Genomic DNA, 15,473 nt, shown 5'->3' with positions numbered 1-15,473 from the left:
GTTATTATTATTACATGTAGGTGGAGCTCCTCCTCACCACTCTGTTGTTATTATTACATGTAGGTGGAGCTCCTCCTCATCACTCTGTTATTATTATTACATGTAGGTGGAGCTCCTCCTCACCACTCTGTTATTATTATTACATGTAGGTGAAGCTCCTCCTTCTCTGTTATTATTATTACATGTAGGTGGAGCTCCTCCTCACCACTCTGTTATTATTATTACATGTAGGTGGAGCTCCTCCTCACCACTCTGTTATTATTATTACATGTAGGTGGAGCTCCACCTCACCACTCTGTTATTATTATTACATGTAGGTGGAGCTCCTCCTCACCACTCTGTTATTATTATTACATGTAGGTGGAGCTCCTCCTCATCACTCTGTTATTATTATTACATGTAGGTGGAGCTCCTCCTCACCACTCTGTTATTATTACATGTAGACCCTACGTTACTTTACTGGCTTGATTGTCCCTGTGGGGAAATGTTGTTGCAGTGTCTTGTACACGTTTAAAGTGGCATTTAAATACAAAACAAATTGACAATACAACTTTCATAACAGTTACATACCAATAAAACTTGGCAGCTAAAAGCTAAATATCAGCACTTACAAGTTTGAACCCAAAAAAAACATACAAATCTGTATGGATGGGAGCTGAAGGATGGAGGGTCCTCTGAGAGTTGAAACAGAACAGATGGTACTGAGAGCGGAGGAAGCGTTCCTGGTCTCGGAGGGAGCCAGTCAGTCAGAGACAGTCAGATCCGCAGCCTCAGCAACGCACCTCCCTGTCCCCTGGCATCCAGTTTGCTCCAGGTTTGTTGATGCTGGTTAGCCACTCCTCTCCACAACCCTACTCTAAGACATGTCCTGTACACATGATATGTGGTGTTTCCTAACGATTACAGATCATTCATGTTTTAATCCCATCTCTCTCTGTAGACCACCCTCTCTTGATTTCCATGGGCTGTGATGTCTTACATAAAATGAAGTCACTGCTTTAGTTAATTTAAAAAGCACTGTCCTCATGGCAGTTTCTTGGGTCTGCATAACTGCTTTTTAGGTCCTGTGCTTACATATTTCAGTCTTTCAGACATCCACAGCTGCATTCCTTAATATTCTATTGTTTATGTCCGTTTATGGGAAATGCATAATCAAGATGAACATAACTATTTTTCTGGTGATCAGTAGAGACACTACACAAGTCAATTTGTCCTGTCCCATTGTCAGTTTGGCAGTTGCTTCGGTCTGCCTAACTGCCGTTTAGGTCCTATGGGTTTGCCAGCATGTCTCTTCTTGTGTGAATAAAGGTTAGCTCTACAGCTGAAACGCTTCCCACATTCAGTGCACATGTATGGTTTCTCTCCTGTGTGAACTCTCTGGTGGATTTTGAAAGTTCCTTCTCTACTGTATGTCTTCCCACAGATGGAGCAAAGGTATGGCTTCTCTCCAGTGTGCGTCAATAAATGACTTTTTAAGTATGCTTTTTTCATGAAACTCTTTCCACACACAAGGCAGCTGTAGGGTCTCTCTCCAGTGTGTGTTCGCTGGTGAATTTTAATGTAGCTTTCATTGACGAAACATTTCCCACAGTCAGGGCAGGAGTAAGGCTTCTCTCCAACATGCTTTAACTGGTGGTCTTGGATTTGCCCTTTCTCAGTGAATTCTGCCCCGCAAAGGGAGCATTGGTAAGACAGCTTCTTTCCGGTGTGAGTTTTCATGTGTTTTTTTAGTGCTGGTAGAGTTTGGCATATCTCCCCACAATCTATGCAATTATGAAATGTCTTAGCTGTGTGGTTCTTCTGGTGTTGTTCAGGTTCTCCTGATGTAGAGGGACTGTCCTCTCCAGTGGACCACAATTTGGGGTTCAACCCTGCGTGGAAGACATGGTGTGAGATAATGTGAAGACAGTCAAACCAGCATGTTCTTCATGAAGAAGTAAGAAAGTCCAATGGAAATGCAGTCAAACACTTACTAGGACATACATTTTTCTCTTTTCAGAACTACTCAACATTTAAAAAAATCTGATAAAACTTACAATTTCAAAACGTGTAATGTCTGAAGTATATTTTTTTTCACAAAAAACTCAAGCTGACAAACATTTCCATAGTTACTGCTATGCATAGTTATTACTGGGACAGTAATATAAGACTTCTCACCTCTGTGTGTTTTCATGTGTGTTTTCAGATTTCCTTTCTGTGTGAATCCCCTGCCGCACACAGAGCAACCGTGAGGTTTCTCCCCTGTGTGTGTTCTCATGTGCCTCTTCAGCTTCATTGCTTCCAATAGTTGTTTTCCACACACTACACAGTCATGAGACTTCTTAGCTTTGGGATTCTTCTGGTGTTGTACAGGTATTCCTGACGCAGGAAAGAAAGACAGTGGTCGTGTCCGAATACCCATACTAGTCTACTACATACTTAAAACGGCACACTCATTTCGGCGTTTGTTCTAGTAGAATTTTCCTGACTCACGTGTCTGACCACAGCTGATAATCAATAGTGAAGACATACTATAACACTTTTTTTTATTTACGCATACTATTTAGTACGCTAGCATGGGTCGGTTTACTAGTAAAAGGCCAACGTGTTTAAAAAAAAAAAAAAGTGAGTTATCACTGGTCACATTCCAGGCTGACTGCATTGCAGACGCATGCCAGACCTCACGACACATGGATAGGTGTTTAACACAAATATTATCATCAAACCACGTCATACGATACGGCAATCTGATGCCCGACTGTGCAGTTGATGACATGGCACGTAACCATTGGCTGATGCAATGCAACGTCTGCAATGTACAGTACCAGTCAAAAGTTTGGACACACCTACTCATTCAAGGGTTTTTCATTATTTTGACTATTTTCTACATTGTAGAATAATAGTGAAAACATCAAATTACTGCAAAGAAACCACTACTAAAGGACACCAATAATAAGAAGAGACTTGCTTGGGCCAAGAAACACGAGCAATGGATATTAGACCGGTGGAAATCTGTCCTTTGGTCTGATGAGTCCAAATGTGAGATTTGTGGTTCCAACCACTGTGTCTTTGTGAGATGCAGAGTAGGTGAACAAATGATCTCCGCATGTGTGGTTCCCACCGTGAAGCATGGAGGTGGTGGTGTGATGGTGCTTTGCTGGTTACACGGTCTGTGATTTATTTAGAATTCAAGGCACACTTAATCAGCATGGCTTCTACAGCATTCTGCAGTGATACGCCACCCCATCTGGTTTGCACTTAGTGGGACTATCACTTGCTTTTCAACAGGACAATGACCCAAAACACACCTCCAGGCTGTGTAAGGGCTATTTGACCAAGGAAATTGATGGGGTGCTGCATCAGATGACATGGTCTCCACAATCACCCAACCTCAACCAAATTGAGATGGTTTGGGATGAGTCTGACCGCAGAGTGAAGGAAAAGCAGCCAACAAGTGTTCAGCATATGTGGGAACTCCTTCAAGACTGTCGGGATAAGCATTCCAGGTGAAGCTGGTTGAGAGAATGTCAAGAGTGTGCAAAGCTGTCATCAAGTCAAAGGGTGGCTACTTTGAAGAATCTCAAATATAAAACATATTTTTATTTCTTTAACACTTTTTTGGTTACTACATGATTCCATGAGTGTTATTTCATAGTTTTGATGTCTTCACTATTATTCTACAATGTAGAAAATAGTGAAAATAAAGAAAAACCCTTGAATGAGTAGGTATGTCCAAACTTTTGACTGGTATTGTAATTGAGTTTTACATGCAACATCACTAATGTTGAGCTGTAGAAAACTTAGTGTGATAAACCATATTGTCAGTCACTCAAATCACTTTGGCTACACTCTAGCAGTCATGGTTTCCAACATGGCTGCTCACACACAAGAATCTCATTATTTAAAAGGATCTCTGTGGCTTTTCACCTGTGTCAACTCTCTGATGATGTGTTTTGAGTAACTCTTTCTGGTAGAACAGCTCTCCACAGACAGACTTGTAGAAGCCTCTCTCTATGTGTGTCCTCTGGTGTAACATGAGGTCACAGGCAGCAGGGAACTCCTGTCCACAGCCAAAGCAGCGGTGAGACGACGTGGCAGTCTGATGATTCTCCTGGTGTTGCTCAGGTTCTCCTGATGTAGAGGTAGTCTCCTCACTGCTGTGGCTGGAGGCAGGACTCATTCCTGTGGAGGAAAATAATAAGGATTTAGTAATAGAGCATATACAGGTAACTGCCAAAATAAAGGAAACACTTGAGTAAATTAGTATTCTAGCTACTCTTATGTTGTGGAGGTGCATTTTCCTGGCATGGGTTAGGTCCAATCAAGCCCTTAGAGGACAAGATAAACACCAATAAATACGCCGCCATTCTGACTGATCACCGTCAACCTTTGGTGAATCATTTCTATCCAGATGGGAGTGGTCTCTTCCAGGATGACAACGCCCCCCATCCACAGGGCACGAGTGGTCACTGAATGGTTTGATGAGCATGAAAACGATGTAAACCATATGTCATGGCCGTCTCAGTCACCAGATCTCAACCCAATTGATCACTTATGGGAGATTCTGGAGCCAGTGTTTTCCCACCACCACCATCAACAAAATAACAAATTATGGATTTTCTCATGGAAGAATGGTGTCGCATCCCTCCAATAGAGTTCCAGACACTTGTAGAATCTATGCCAAGGCACATTGAATGTAACAGCCGTCGTTGTGAAGAGACCAAGGTGCAGCGTGGAATTTGTTCATCTTTGTAATTTAATGGGAAAAATGAACACTTTACAAATAAACAAAACGACTGCCAAACAGTTCTGTCAGGTGAACTAGAACTAAACAGAAATTAACCACCCACAAACACAATGAAAAAAAAATACCTACTTAAATATGGTCTCTAATCAGAGGCAACGAGATTCAGCTGCCTCCAATTAGAGACCAACCCCAAACAAATCCAACATAGAAATAGATACCCTAGCATGAACATAGAAATAGAAGAACATAGAACATAACCCCAAAACACACATAAAAACACCCCCTGCCACGCCCTGACCAAACTACAATAACCCCTTTTACTGGTCAGGACGTGACATTGAAGATGTTCTGTCTCATGGTGGCCCACCTCCAAGAGAGTTGCAAACCCTTGTAGAATTCATGCCAAGGCACATTAAAGATGTTCTGGCTTGTGGCCCAACACTTTATGTTGGTGTTTCCTCTTTTTTAGCAGTTACCTGTAGGTCCATTACTATGGAAACGGAAAGGAAAGGCGGATAGCTAGTCAGTTGTACAACTGAATGCTTTCAACTGAAATGTGTCTTCCGCATTTAACCCAACCCCTATGGTAGTATAGTATTGTGTCCCAAATGGCACCCATTTCCCTATGCGGGCTCTGGTCAAAAATAGTGCACTATGTAGGGGATAGGGTGCCATTTAGGACTAACCTTTGTGTTCTTTAATAACATCATATCCCAGCCCCTTACCGAGTTGAGGAGGATCCCAAGTAGCTGCTTCTTCACATTTAATAAATCCACCAACTTCCTCTCCTTCCTCCTCAGTGTGACCACGCTCTCTTTTTACAGCGGATGTTTGCTGATTTGCAGTCATGGTATGTGTCCCACATGGCACCCTGTTCCTTACATAGTGAGTCCTCTGGTGTAGCATGAGGTCATAGGCACCAGGGAACTCCTGTCCACAGGCACAGCAGCAGTGAGACGTGACTTTCTGATGATGCTCCCGGTGAGACGACGTGGCTGTCTGATGATGCTCCCGGTGAGACGACGTGGCTGTCTGATGATGCTCCCGGTGAGACGACGTGGCTGTCTGATGATTCTCCCGGTGAGACGACGTGGCTGTCTGATGATTCTCCCGGTGAGACGACGTGGCTGTCTGATGATGCTCCCGGTGAGACGACGTGGCTGTCTGATGATTCTCCCGGTGAGACGACGTGGCTGTCTGATGATGCTCCCGGTGAGACGACGTGGCTGTCTGATGATGCTCCCGGTGAGACGACGTGGCTGTCTGATGATTCTCCCGGTGAGACGACGTGGCTGTCTGATGATTCTCCCGGTGAGACGACGTGGCTGTCTGATGATGCTCCCGGTGAGACGACGTGGCTGTCTGATGATGCTCCCGGTGAGACGACGTGGCTGTCTGATGATTCTCCCGGTGAGACGACATGGCTGTCTGATGATGCTCCCGGTGAGACGACGTGGCTGTCTGATGATGCTCCCGGTGAGACGACGTGGCTGTCTGATGATGCTCCCGGTGAGACGACGTGGCTGTCTGATGATGCTCCCGGTGAGACGACGTGGCTGTCTGATGATGCTCCCGGTGAGACGACATGGCTGTCTGATGATGCTCCCGGTGAGACGACGTGGCTGTCTGATGATGCTCCCGGTGAGACGACGTGGCTGTCTGATGATTCTCCCGGTGAGACGACATGGCTGTCTGATGATGCTCCCGGTGAGACGACGTGGCTGTCTGATGATTCTCCCGGTGAGACGACGTGGCTGTCTGATGATTCTCCTGTTGTTGCTCAGGTTCTCCTGATGTAGAGGTAGTCTCCTCACTGCCGTGGCTGGAGGCAGGACTCATTCCTGTGGAGGAAAATTATATGGATTTACTAACAGAGCAAATAGGTCAATAACTATGGTAGTTTTGTTGCGTCGATCCCAAATGACTCCCTATTCCCTTTATAGTGCACTACTTTTGACCAGAACCCTATGGGCCCTAGTCAAAAGTAGTGCACTATGTAGGGAATAGGGTGCCATTAGGGATCAATATTAGGGTAAAGTAGTGCACTACGTAGGGAATAGGGTGCCATTAGGGATGTATATTAGGGTGAAGTAGTGCACTACGTAGGGAATAGGGTGCCATTAGGGATGTATATTAGGGTAAAATAGTGCACCATATAGGGAATAGGGTGCCATTAGGGATGTATATTAGGGTAAAGTAGTGCACTACGTAGGGAATAGGGTGCCATTAGGGATGTATATTAGGGTGAAGTAGTGCACTACGTAGGGAATAGGGTGCCATTAGGGATGTATATTAGGGTGAAGTAGTGCACTATGTCGGGAATAGGGTGCCATTAGGGATGTATATTAGGGTAAAGTAGTGCACTACGTAGGGAATAGGGTGCCATTAGGGATGTATATTAGGGTGAAGTAGTGCACTACGTAGGGAATAGGGTGCCATTAGGGATGTATATTAGGGTAAAGTAGTGCACTACGTAGGGAATAGGGTGCCATTAGGGATGTATATTAGGGTAAAGTAGTGCACTATGTCGGGAATAGGGTGCCATTAGGGATGTATATTAGGGTAAAGTAGTGCACTATGTCGGGAATAGGGTGCCATTTGGGGCCTATATTAGGGTAAAGTAGTGCACTATGTAGGGAATAGGGTGCTATTAGAGATGTGTATTAGGGTAAAATAGTGCACTACTTAGGGAATAGGGTGCCATTAGGGATGTATATTAGGGTGAAGTAGTGCACTATGTTGGGAATAGGGTGCCATTAGGGATGTATATTAGGGTGAAGTAGTGCACTACGTAGGGAATAGGGTGCCATTAGGGATGTATATTAGGGTGAAGTAGTGCACTACGTAGGGAATAGGGTGCCATTAGGGATGTATATTAGGGTGAAGTAGTGCACTACGTAGGGAATAGGGTGTCATTAGGGATGTATATTAGGGTGAAGTAGTGCACTACGTAGGGAATAGGGTGTCATTAGGGATGTATATTAGGGTGAAGTAGTGCACTATGTCGGGAATAGGGTGCCATTAGGGATGTATATTAGGGTAAAGTAGTGCACTATGTCGGGAATAGGGTGCCATTTGGGGCCTATATTAGGGTGAAGTAGTGCACTATGTAGGGAATAGGGTGCTATTAGGGATGTGTATTAGGGTAAAATAGTGCACTACTTAGGGAATAGGGTGCCATTAGGGATGTATATTAGGGTAAAGTAGTGCACTACTTAGGGAATAGGGTGCCATTAGGGATGTATTTAGGGTGAAGTAGTGCACTATGTTGGGAATAGGCCTAGTTTATACGAGGTAGGGACCTCCTTTCCACACTCTCTGTAGTCATGTGACTTCTTGGATTTGTGTTTGTTGTTGTTTGTGTCCTGTTGTTCAGGTTCTCCTGAGGTAGAACCTCCTCACTGTCAGAGTGAAGGCTGCAGCTCTCTCCTGTCTCTACTGTGGCGATATAGGAAGAGTCCGGTCCATCTTGCTCCAGTGGGAACATCATTAGAGGTCCAGTTTCAAATAGACCCTACACACTTGTTGAGATCTGATTGGTATACGCTGTATGGGGATGTTTCCACCTGACCTGGAGCTTTTTCTCAAGTGGGATCTTATTGGACTATCAGCATGAACTAATAAAGCCATCTCTGTCTGCTCACTGGTTGCTGCTACAGCTGACCCTTTAATGTTCCTGGTGATACAAAAGCAGTTTCCACAAAGATGAGATGCATTCCAAATGGCACTCTGTTCCCTATATAGCATCAATGTATTGCACTAAAGGGTTGTCATTTGGGACATAAAACCTTGGTCTTTGTCAGGTTATTCTCTCTGTGTCCAGCTACATGGGACAACTATTGAAAGGCATTGCACACTCACCAGTATTACTCTGACCCCAAGGTTCATGATCATCTTCTGGCTCCTCTTTGAATACAATGTCAAAACTTTGGACCATCTCGGGACCCTGGAGTCGCTTGCTGCTCTGGTGTTGCTGGTCACCATGGTTACGGTATGGACCCCGCCATTTTGACGGTTGGTGTTCATCAAACTATAAAAAAGCCAAGGTGAGAGAGCACATCACAAAATGTATCAAGAATGTATATTAAGCTTTGTCACAGTCCTAACAACTAGCCTAGTTCGGGTTGATAACGTTTTATTTTCAGATAACTAGCTAACCGTCCTGACAACTTGTCGACTTATTCAACTCTGACAAGTGAAGTTGCATAGCTGACGCGTTAGCTAATTTAGCTAGCTAGTTAACGTTAGCAAACTAATAAGTTAGAGGTTGTCTTCTCACCTCATGCATTGTGAATGGGCTTCAAATGTCTCAAAGAATATGTTGTTGTGCCAGAGTTATTCCAGTCTCTTGCTGTGCTGTGAGGGAGAAATGTTAGCTAACGATAGCGCGCTGCTACAACTGGCTAGTATTGTAGCTCCTAAACTGGCAGAGGCGGAAATCCCGCGTTTCATACGTGAACTAGTCCAGCCAGTGAATAATACTTAACGTTACCATAACCGTATCATAAATTATATCTGGTGATATTAGCTGTATGCAACTAGCTACAATGCTTTGAAGTGCGATAAATACACTGATAAATCAGCTAGCTGCATTACTACTTCCGTGTTTGGTTTTCTTCTTGGTGCGCCTTAGTAAATCAAATCCAAATCACATTGTATTGGTCGCGTGCACATATTCTGCAGATGTTTTCTCAGGTGCAGTGAAATGCTTATGTTTCTAGCTCGTGCAGTAATACCAAACAATACAAAACACAAATCCACAAAAAATAAAAATTAGGAAATTAAGAAATATGAGAACGAGCAATGTCCAAGTCTGGAATGTCAATGTATATATGTTGAGGTGTGTATAGACAGTGTATTAATATAAAAGGTGTGTATAGCAGTAGTAATATAGCATTAGCATTGGCTAAAATATAGTATATACATATGAAGTGTGTAAAACAGTATGTAAATATTATTAAAGTGACCAGTGTAGGAAGCAGTCTGTAAGGTGCAGTGTAGAGTACCAGGCAGGGTACTGGGCAGAGGCCGGCTAATGGTGACTAATTAACAATGTGATGGCCTGGAAATAGAAGCTGTTTTTTAGTCTCTTGGATGCACCTGCACTGTCATCATCTGGGCTGGATGGGAAAGACAAAGTCCAAAGCCTGTTACAATATATCAGTATACTAAGTAGCCTACTGACACGGTTTCTTAAATCACATGTTTTATAGATAATAAACACATTAGATGTTTATCCCCAATGCTCTTTTATTCCATCAGAACATGCATATGATCAGTGAGTAACATGTCACTAGTGGTCTGTAAGTCACTGTGGATTTCTTGGCACAATAAGTAACATCAATGAGGTGAAATAATATACAGACAATTAAAATGGTGACAAGAAAATAATGTGTTGTTTGACTAATTAGTTATGGCCAACAGAAGCTTTGTGCAGAGGGGCCCTAGTTTTGTTCTTATAAAATATATCAGGAACAAAACACGTGACAGACAAACAAGTGGTGGGAAATATAACGTCTGAAGATGGCGTTATTTATTTGGTCAAAATAAAACAAATGTCCTTCAGACATTCACAGATGTATTATTTATATGAAAGGTAATACACCATTTATGGATAGCTTGGTGCTCATAATCAACTGTAACATTACTAACATCTCTATTAGGTACTGCGTTAGTTCATTTGACCAGCGCTGTCCCCTTGTCATTTTGGCAGTTGTTTAGGTCTACCTAACTGACGTTAGCTAACCTCATGCATTGTGAATGGACTCGAAATTATCTCGAGAAGGACGCTGTGCCTGCGTTAATCCACCGTTGCTGGCTTTGCTACGAAGAGCAAAATGTTGTTCTTTCCCTGTTGCGTTTAGCTCAAAGAAAAGTTACGTTAGCTAGTTGCAAGCTAATGTCAGTCAGTGAAGTGAGAACGTAAACAACCGCTTATCCAACATTAGCTTAGCTAGCTAGCTACATTACTACTTCCCTGTGTCCTTTAGGTCCTCTCCTGCCTGGACATTACTGCCACCATCTGAGCTGGAGGGAAAGACAACAGGAGTCATAACCAGAATGCTACTTTATTAATCATGACATGGTTATTCTCAGTGAGGAACATTTCACAAGTGGGCTACAAGTCACGGTTGATTTCTTAGCACCATCACAGCATTGATGAAAAATGACACTTTTCCTCCCCTTTTTTTGTTTATCATATGTTGATTGACGAGATGAGTGAGAGTTAGCATGATTATCTTACTGATCAGAGATGGCGACAACACAGACACAGCTTCAGCGAGAAGAAGAACTCTACCTACTAAGAGACAAAGTCGTGGTTAATTGTCATAGTACTGGCCGTCCTGCATCTCTGTATCACTCTCCATCTTAGGCACTTTCTTGGACATCTGAGCCCTGGTTAACTGCTTTGGCCTGCCTAACTGGCGGGTCGGTCCGATGGGCTTGGCATAATGTGTCCGCTGGTGCTGCCGGAGCCCTTGTTTACGGACAAAGCTCTTGCCGCATTCGATGCACTCGTGGGGTTTCTCTCCTGTATGTGTTCTGAGGTGGACTTTGAGGTCAAATTCTCTGGGGTAAGTCTTGCCACACACAGGGCAGATGAGACGCTTTTCTCCCGAGTGAGATCTCATGTGTTTGTGTAGTTCTGGGAGGTTAGAGTATTCCTCGCCACACACTAGGCAGCCGTGAGATGTGACGGTCGTGTGGTTCTCCTGGTGTTGTTCAGCTTCTCCCGATGTACAGGGACTCCCCTCACCAGTGGACCAGGAGCTGGGATAATCTCCTGTGGGATAGAGATACCCTATTTATTAGTCGTTTTAATGTCATTGAATGCCATTTCATTTTTTTTTTCTCACTCTGTAGCCCACACACTATTTGTAGCTTGCAAACCAGGGTCTTCCATTCATGTTTTACATGCAATGTGCTAAATGTTAAGCTGTTAGGAGTGTAGGCTGTCGTCATCAATCATGATTAATCAATAATAATACATCAACGACAGCATAAAGTGTTCTCACCTGTGTGCACTTTCTGATGCGTTTTTAAATGTCCTTTCTGCGTGAAACTCATCCCACACACAGAGCACTGGTAAGGCCTTTCTCCTGTGTGTGTTCTCATGTGTCTGTCCAGGTAATATGTTTGAGGGAACTCCTTCCCACAGTCTGGGCATCTGTGAGTCTCCTTAGCTCTCCTCTGTCGGTGTTCAAGTTCCCTTGATGCAGAGGGACTCAACTCCCCTTCAGAACAGTGAAGCCGCTGATGAATCTTCAGATAGCCTTTCTGAGTGAAACTCTTTCCACAGACTGAGCAAGGATGTTTCTCTCCAGCGTGCGACTTCTCGTGCGTTGTCAAATTTCCTTTTTGAGTAAAACTCTTCTCACACAGAGCGCAAGAGAAAGGCTTCTCTCCTGTGTGGGATCGCTGGTGTACTTTCAGTAATGCTTTATGAGTAAAGGTCTTCTCACACACACAGCAGGTGTAAGGCTTGTCTCCAGTGTTTGTCTTCAAGTGAACCTCCAGAACATTCTTTGAAGAGAACTCTTGTCCACAGCAGCAGGTTATCTTGTCATCCGGGTCTGTTTTAATCTGTTCAGAATGTTTCTTCTGGTGGTGGTATCTCAAACTACATTGATGAGTGAAGCCCTTCCCACACTCAGAGCAGGTATAAGGCTTCTCTCCTGTGTGGGTTCTCATGTGTATTTGTAGTGCCGATAATGTCTGGCAGTGTTTCCCACAATCTGGGCATGGGTGGGTCTTTTTCTGCCTCGTTCTGCGTTTTATCTGGTGTTGTTTAGGTTCTCCTGATGTAGAGGGTCTCTCCCCGGCTGCAGAGTGATGGCTGGGACTCTCTCCTGTGGGGATGAGACAGGACAGATATAGTCAGTGAGACTGAGTCAGAGTCAGGTTCTCCTGATGTAGAGGGCATCTCCCCGCCTGCAGAGTGATGGCTGGGACTGAGTCTAAGTTCATTGTACATACCTACTGGGTTTCTCCATTGTTTTACACCACCTCCCGTGCTACTCCCATTCTCAGATTTATGGCAATACACAAGACTGAGTTCCAAATCATGCCACCCTTTTCCCTATATAGTGCACCACTTTTGATTAGAGCCTCATGGACCATAGGGTGCCCTTTGGGACCCATCTCAAGTTAGCCTGGCTCCAGCTACCCACCTGTATTATCTAGTTCCCAGTCTTCTTCTTCTTTGACTACGATATTAAATGTTGGTGTTTCACTGTTCATGTCCAGACTCACAGTAACCCTCTCCTGACCCTGCGCTGTGTCTTTCTGATCACCATGGATACTGTCCTTCTGGTCACCGGACACAGTGGGTTGGGGTTCAGTGGTGCAGGATGAAGACGAGCTGGACGGGTCTTCAGAGTCCTATGATGAAGAGTGACAGCGCAGTTTTCACAACAAGCTTCATTATGAAAGATAGACTCAGCAATATGACACCATACTTAACAGCAAGGCAATGTCTCTTGTTATAGAAATTACAATTTCTTCGTAAAGAAACCGTTCCAACTAAATATACCTGGTTTAAAAACGATCAATCAATGCAAACAAAATTACAGCAGCTAATTTTCATTGGATTTTCATTCACCTAGCGCTGGTCAGTTAGCTTATGTTAGCTAACGTTAGATACCTACTACAAAACAAAATCACATCATCAAGCAACAACAACGTAGCTAGCTAGTACTGCTGTTACTAGCATGCATTGTACTCTACAAAATACTGAGCAACTTGACTTGCAAGCTAGCCGCACCATTTGGTATAGCAACAAACGAGCAGTTTGCAGAGCAGAAAAGTGATGTGGCTAGCACACGTTCAGATTACTACCTCTTCCATTGTAAATCAATCCCTGAGCTAGCTAGCTAACTGATAAATTAGATATAAATCTAGTTTAGTTTTAACTTATGATGACTGCCAGTGTTGTTGGTCGTAACCTCGCGTCTCGTTGGATGTAGGCTGGGAAATACCAACACCTGAGAATATTTCAATCTAAAGTTACTGTATTCTTTTTACAAATAGCTATGCTAACGTTACAATGTACATTTAAATAAACTGGTAAATAAACTGTAAAACTCTCCTTAGCTTCGTACTTCCGGTTTAGGTTGTCTTTTGAGTGTGCATTAGCGCCGACATGCGGTCTGGAAGTTAAAGGTAATAGATTACAGATCTCTTGCAGTGGTGCAACGTACTAAATGAAGTCAAAATACTTTGAAATACTACGTAAGTAGTTTTGGGGGGTATCTGTACTTTACATTTTTGACCACCTTTTACTCCAAATAATGTACTTTTTACTCCATACATTTTCCCTGACACCCAAAAGTACTCATTACATTTCGAATGCTAGCAAGACAGGAAAATGTTTCAATACGCGCATGTATCAAGATAACATCCCTGGTCATTCCTACTGCCTCTGATCTGGCAGACTCACTAAACACATGTTGTAAAATATGTCTGAGTGTTGGAGTGAAACTCTTGAGTAAAAAAAGGTCACTCATTAGTAAGGATCTCTATCTTAATTGAAAGGAAAAAAACATACCTGCAAACACTCGTCCCTCATTACAGCCAATTTGAGTGATCACCCTAAACCAGGGCTCTCCAACTCTGTTCCTGGGGAGCTACCGTCCTGTAGGTTATAACCAGGCCTCTCCAATACTGTACCGTCCTGTAGGTTATAACCAGGCCTCTCCAATACTGTACCGTCCTGTAGGTTTAAACCAGGGCTCTCCAACACTGTTCCTGGGGAGCTACCGTCCTGTAGGTTATAACCAGGCCTCTCCAACTCTGTTCCTGGGGAGCTACCGTCCTGTAGGTTTAAACCAGGGCTCTCCAACTCTGTTCCTGGGGAGCTACCGTCCTGTAGGTTATAACCAGGCCTCTCCAATACTGTACCGTCCTGTAGGTTATAACCAGGCCTCTCCAATACTGTACCGTCCTGTAGGTTATAACCAGGCCTCTCCAATACTGTACCGTCCTGTAGGTTTAAACCAGGGCTCTACAACACTGTTCCTAGGGAGCTACCGTCCTGTAGGTTTAAACCAGGGCTCTACAACCCTGTTCCTGGGGAGCTACCATTCTGTAGGTTTAAACCAGGGCTCTACAACCCTGTTCCTGGGGAGCTACCGTCCTGTAGGTTTAAACCAGGGCTCTCCAACACTGTCCGTCCTGAGGGACCGGCCTCCCACGCCGTCCTGTAGGTTTAAACCAGGGCTCTACAACACTGTTCCCAGGGAGCTACCGTCCTGTAGGTTTAAACCAGGGCTCTACAACACTGTTCCCAGGCAGCTACCGTCCTGTAGGTTTAAACCAGGGCTCTACAACACTGTTCCCAGGGAGCTACCGTCCTGTAGGTTTAAACCAGGGCTCTACAACACTGTTCCCAGGGAGCTACCGTCCTGTAGGTTTAAACCAGGGCTCTACAACACTGTTCCCAGGGAGCTACCGTCCTGTAGGTTTAAACCAGGGCTCTACAACACTGTTCCCAGGGAGCTACCGTCCTGTAGGTTTAAACCAGGGCTCTACAACACTGTTCCCAGGGAGCTACCGTCCTGTAGGTTTAAACCAGGGCTCTCATTACATTTACATTACATTTAAGTCATTTAGCAGACACTCTTATCCAGAGCGACTTACAAATTGGTGCATTCACCTTATGATATCCAGTGGAACAACCACTTTATAATAGTGCATCTAAATCTTTTAAGGGGGGGGGGGGGGGGTTAGAAGGATTACTTTATCCTAT

At 44.0% G+C, this 15,473-nt stretch overlaps 2 protein-coding genes and 1 long non-coding RNA gene across 6 annotated transcripts in view; 1 reads left to right on the top strand and 2 right to left on the bottom strand.

The window, feature by feature from the left end:
- Positions 1–253: 253 nt before the first annotated feature.
- On the bottom strand, positions 254–9,522 carry LOC106596349 (uncharacterized). Of its 2 annotated transcripts, XM_045690640.2 has the most exons (6): positions 9,006–9,522; positions 8,588–8,756; positions 5,452–6,567; positions 3,907–4,161; positions 2,158–2,358; positions 254–1,871 (listed from the first exon to the last, which is right to left on the bottom strand). In XM_045690640.2, exons 1-6 carry the CDS (start codon positions 9,012–9,014, stop codon positions 1,225–1,227), a joined length of 2,397 nt encoding a protein of 798 aa, XP_045546596.2. In that variant the 5' UTR covers positions 9,015–9,522; the 3' UTR covers positions 254–1,224. The 2 variants fall into 2 exon arrangements, with proteins under 2 accessions (XP_045546596.2, XP_082814668.1); XM_082958542.1 differs by lacking the exons at positions 254–1,871; positions 2,158–2,358 and having other exon boundaries at positions 3,695–4,161.
- LOC123725402 (uncharacterized) overlaps positions 8,710–15,473 on the top strand; it is a 32,129-nt gene continuing 25,365 nt past the window's right edge. The window contains exon 1 of the long non-coding RNA XR_014379586.1: positions 8,710–8,772. This is a non-coding gene — a long non-coding RNA (uncharacterized LOC123725402). The remainder of the gene's footprint in view (positions 8,773–15,473) is intronic.
- LOC106564112 (uncharacterized) lies at positions 10,226–13,857 on the bottom strand. Of its 3 annotated transcripts, none has more exons than XM_014130108.3 (4): positions 13,491–13,857; positions 12,898–13,108; positions 11,743–12,576; positions 10,226–11,510 (listed from the first exon to the last, which is right to left on the bottom strand). In XM_014130108.3, exons 1-4 carry the CDS (start codon positions 13,491–13,493, stop codon positions 11,047–11,049), a joined length of 1,512 nt encoding a protein of 503 aa, XP_013985583.1. In that variant the 5' UTR covers positions 13,494–13,857; the 3' UTR covers positions 10,226–11,046. The 3 variants fall into 3 exon arrangements, with proteins under 3 accessions (XP_013985583.1, XP_013985582.1, XP_045546598.1); XM_014130107.3 differs by having other exon boundaries at positions 13,565–13,857; XM_045690642.2 differs by having other exon boundaries at positions 13,640–13,856.

This window comes from Salmo salar, chromosome 12 (genome assembly GCF_965601325.2).
Source record: "Salmo salar chromosome 12, fSalSal1, whole genome shotgun sequence".
NCBI classification, from domain to species: domain Eukaryota; kingdom Metazoa; phylum Chordata; class Actinopteri; order Salmoniformes; family Salmonidae; genus Salmo; species Salmo salar.
Note: the sequence above shows the minus strand (reverse complement) of the source record. Positions and strands in the feature narration are given on the sequence as shown.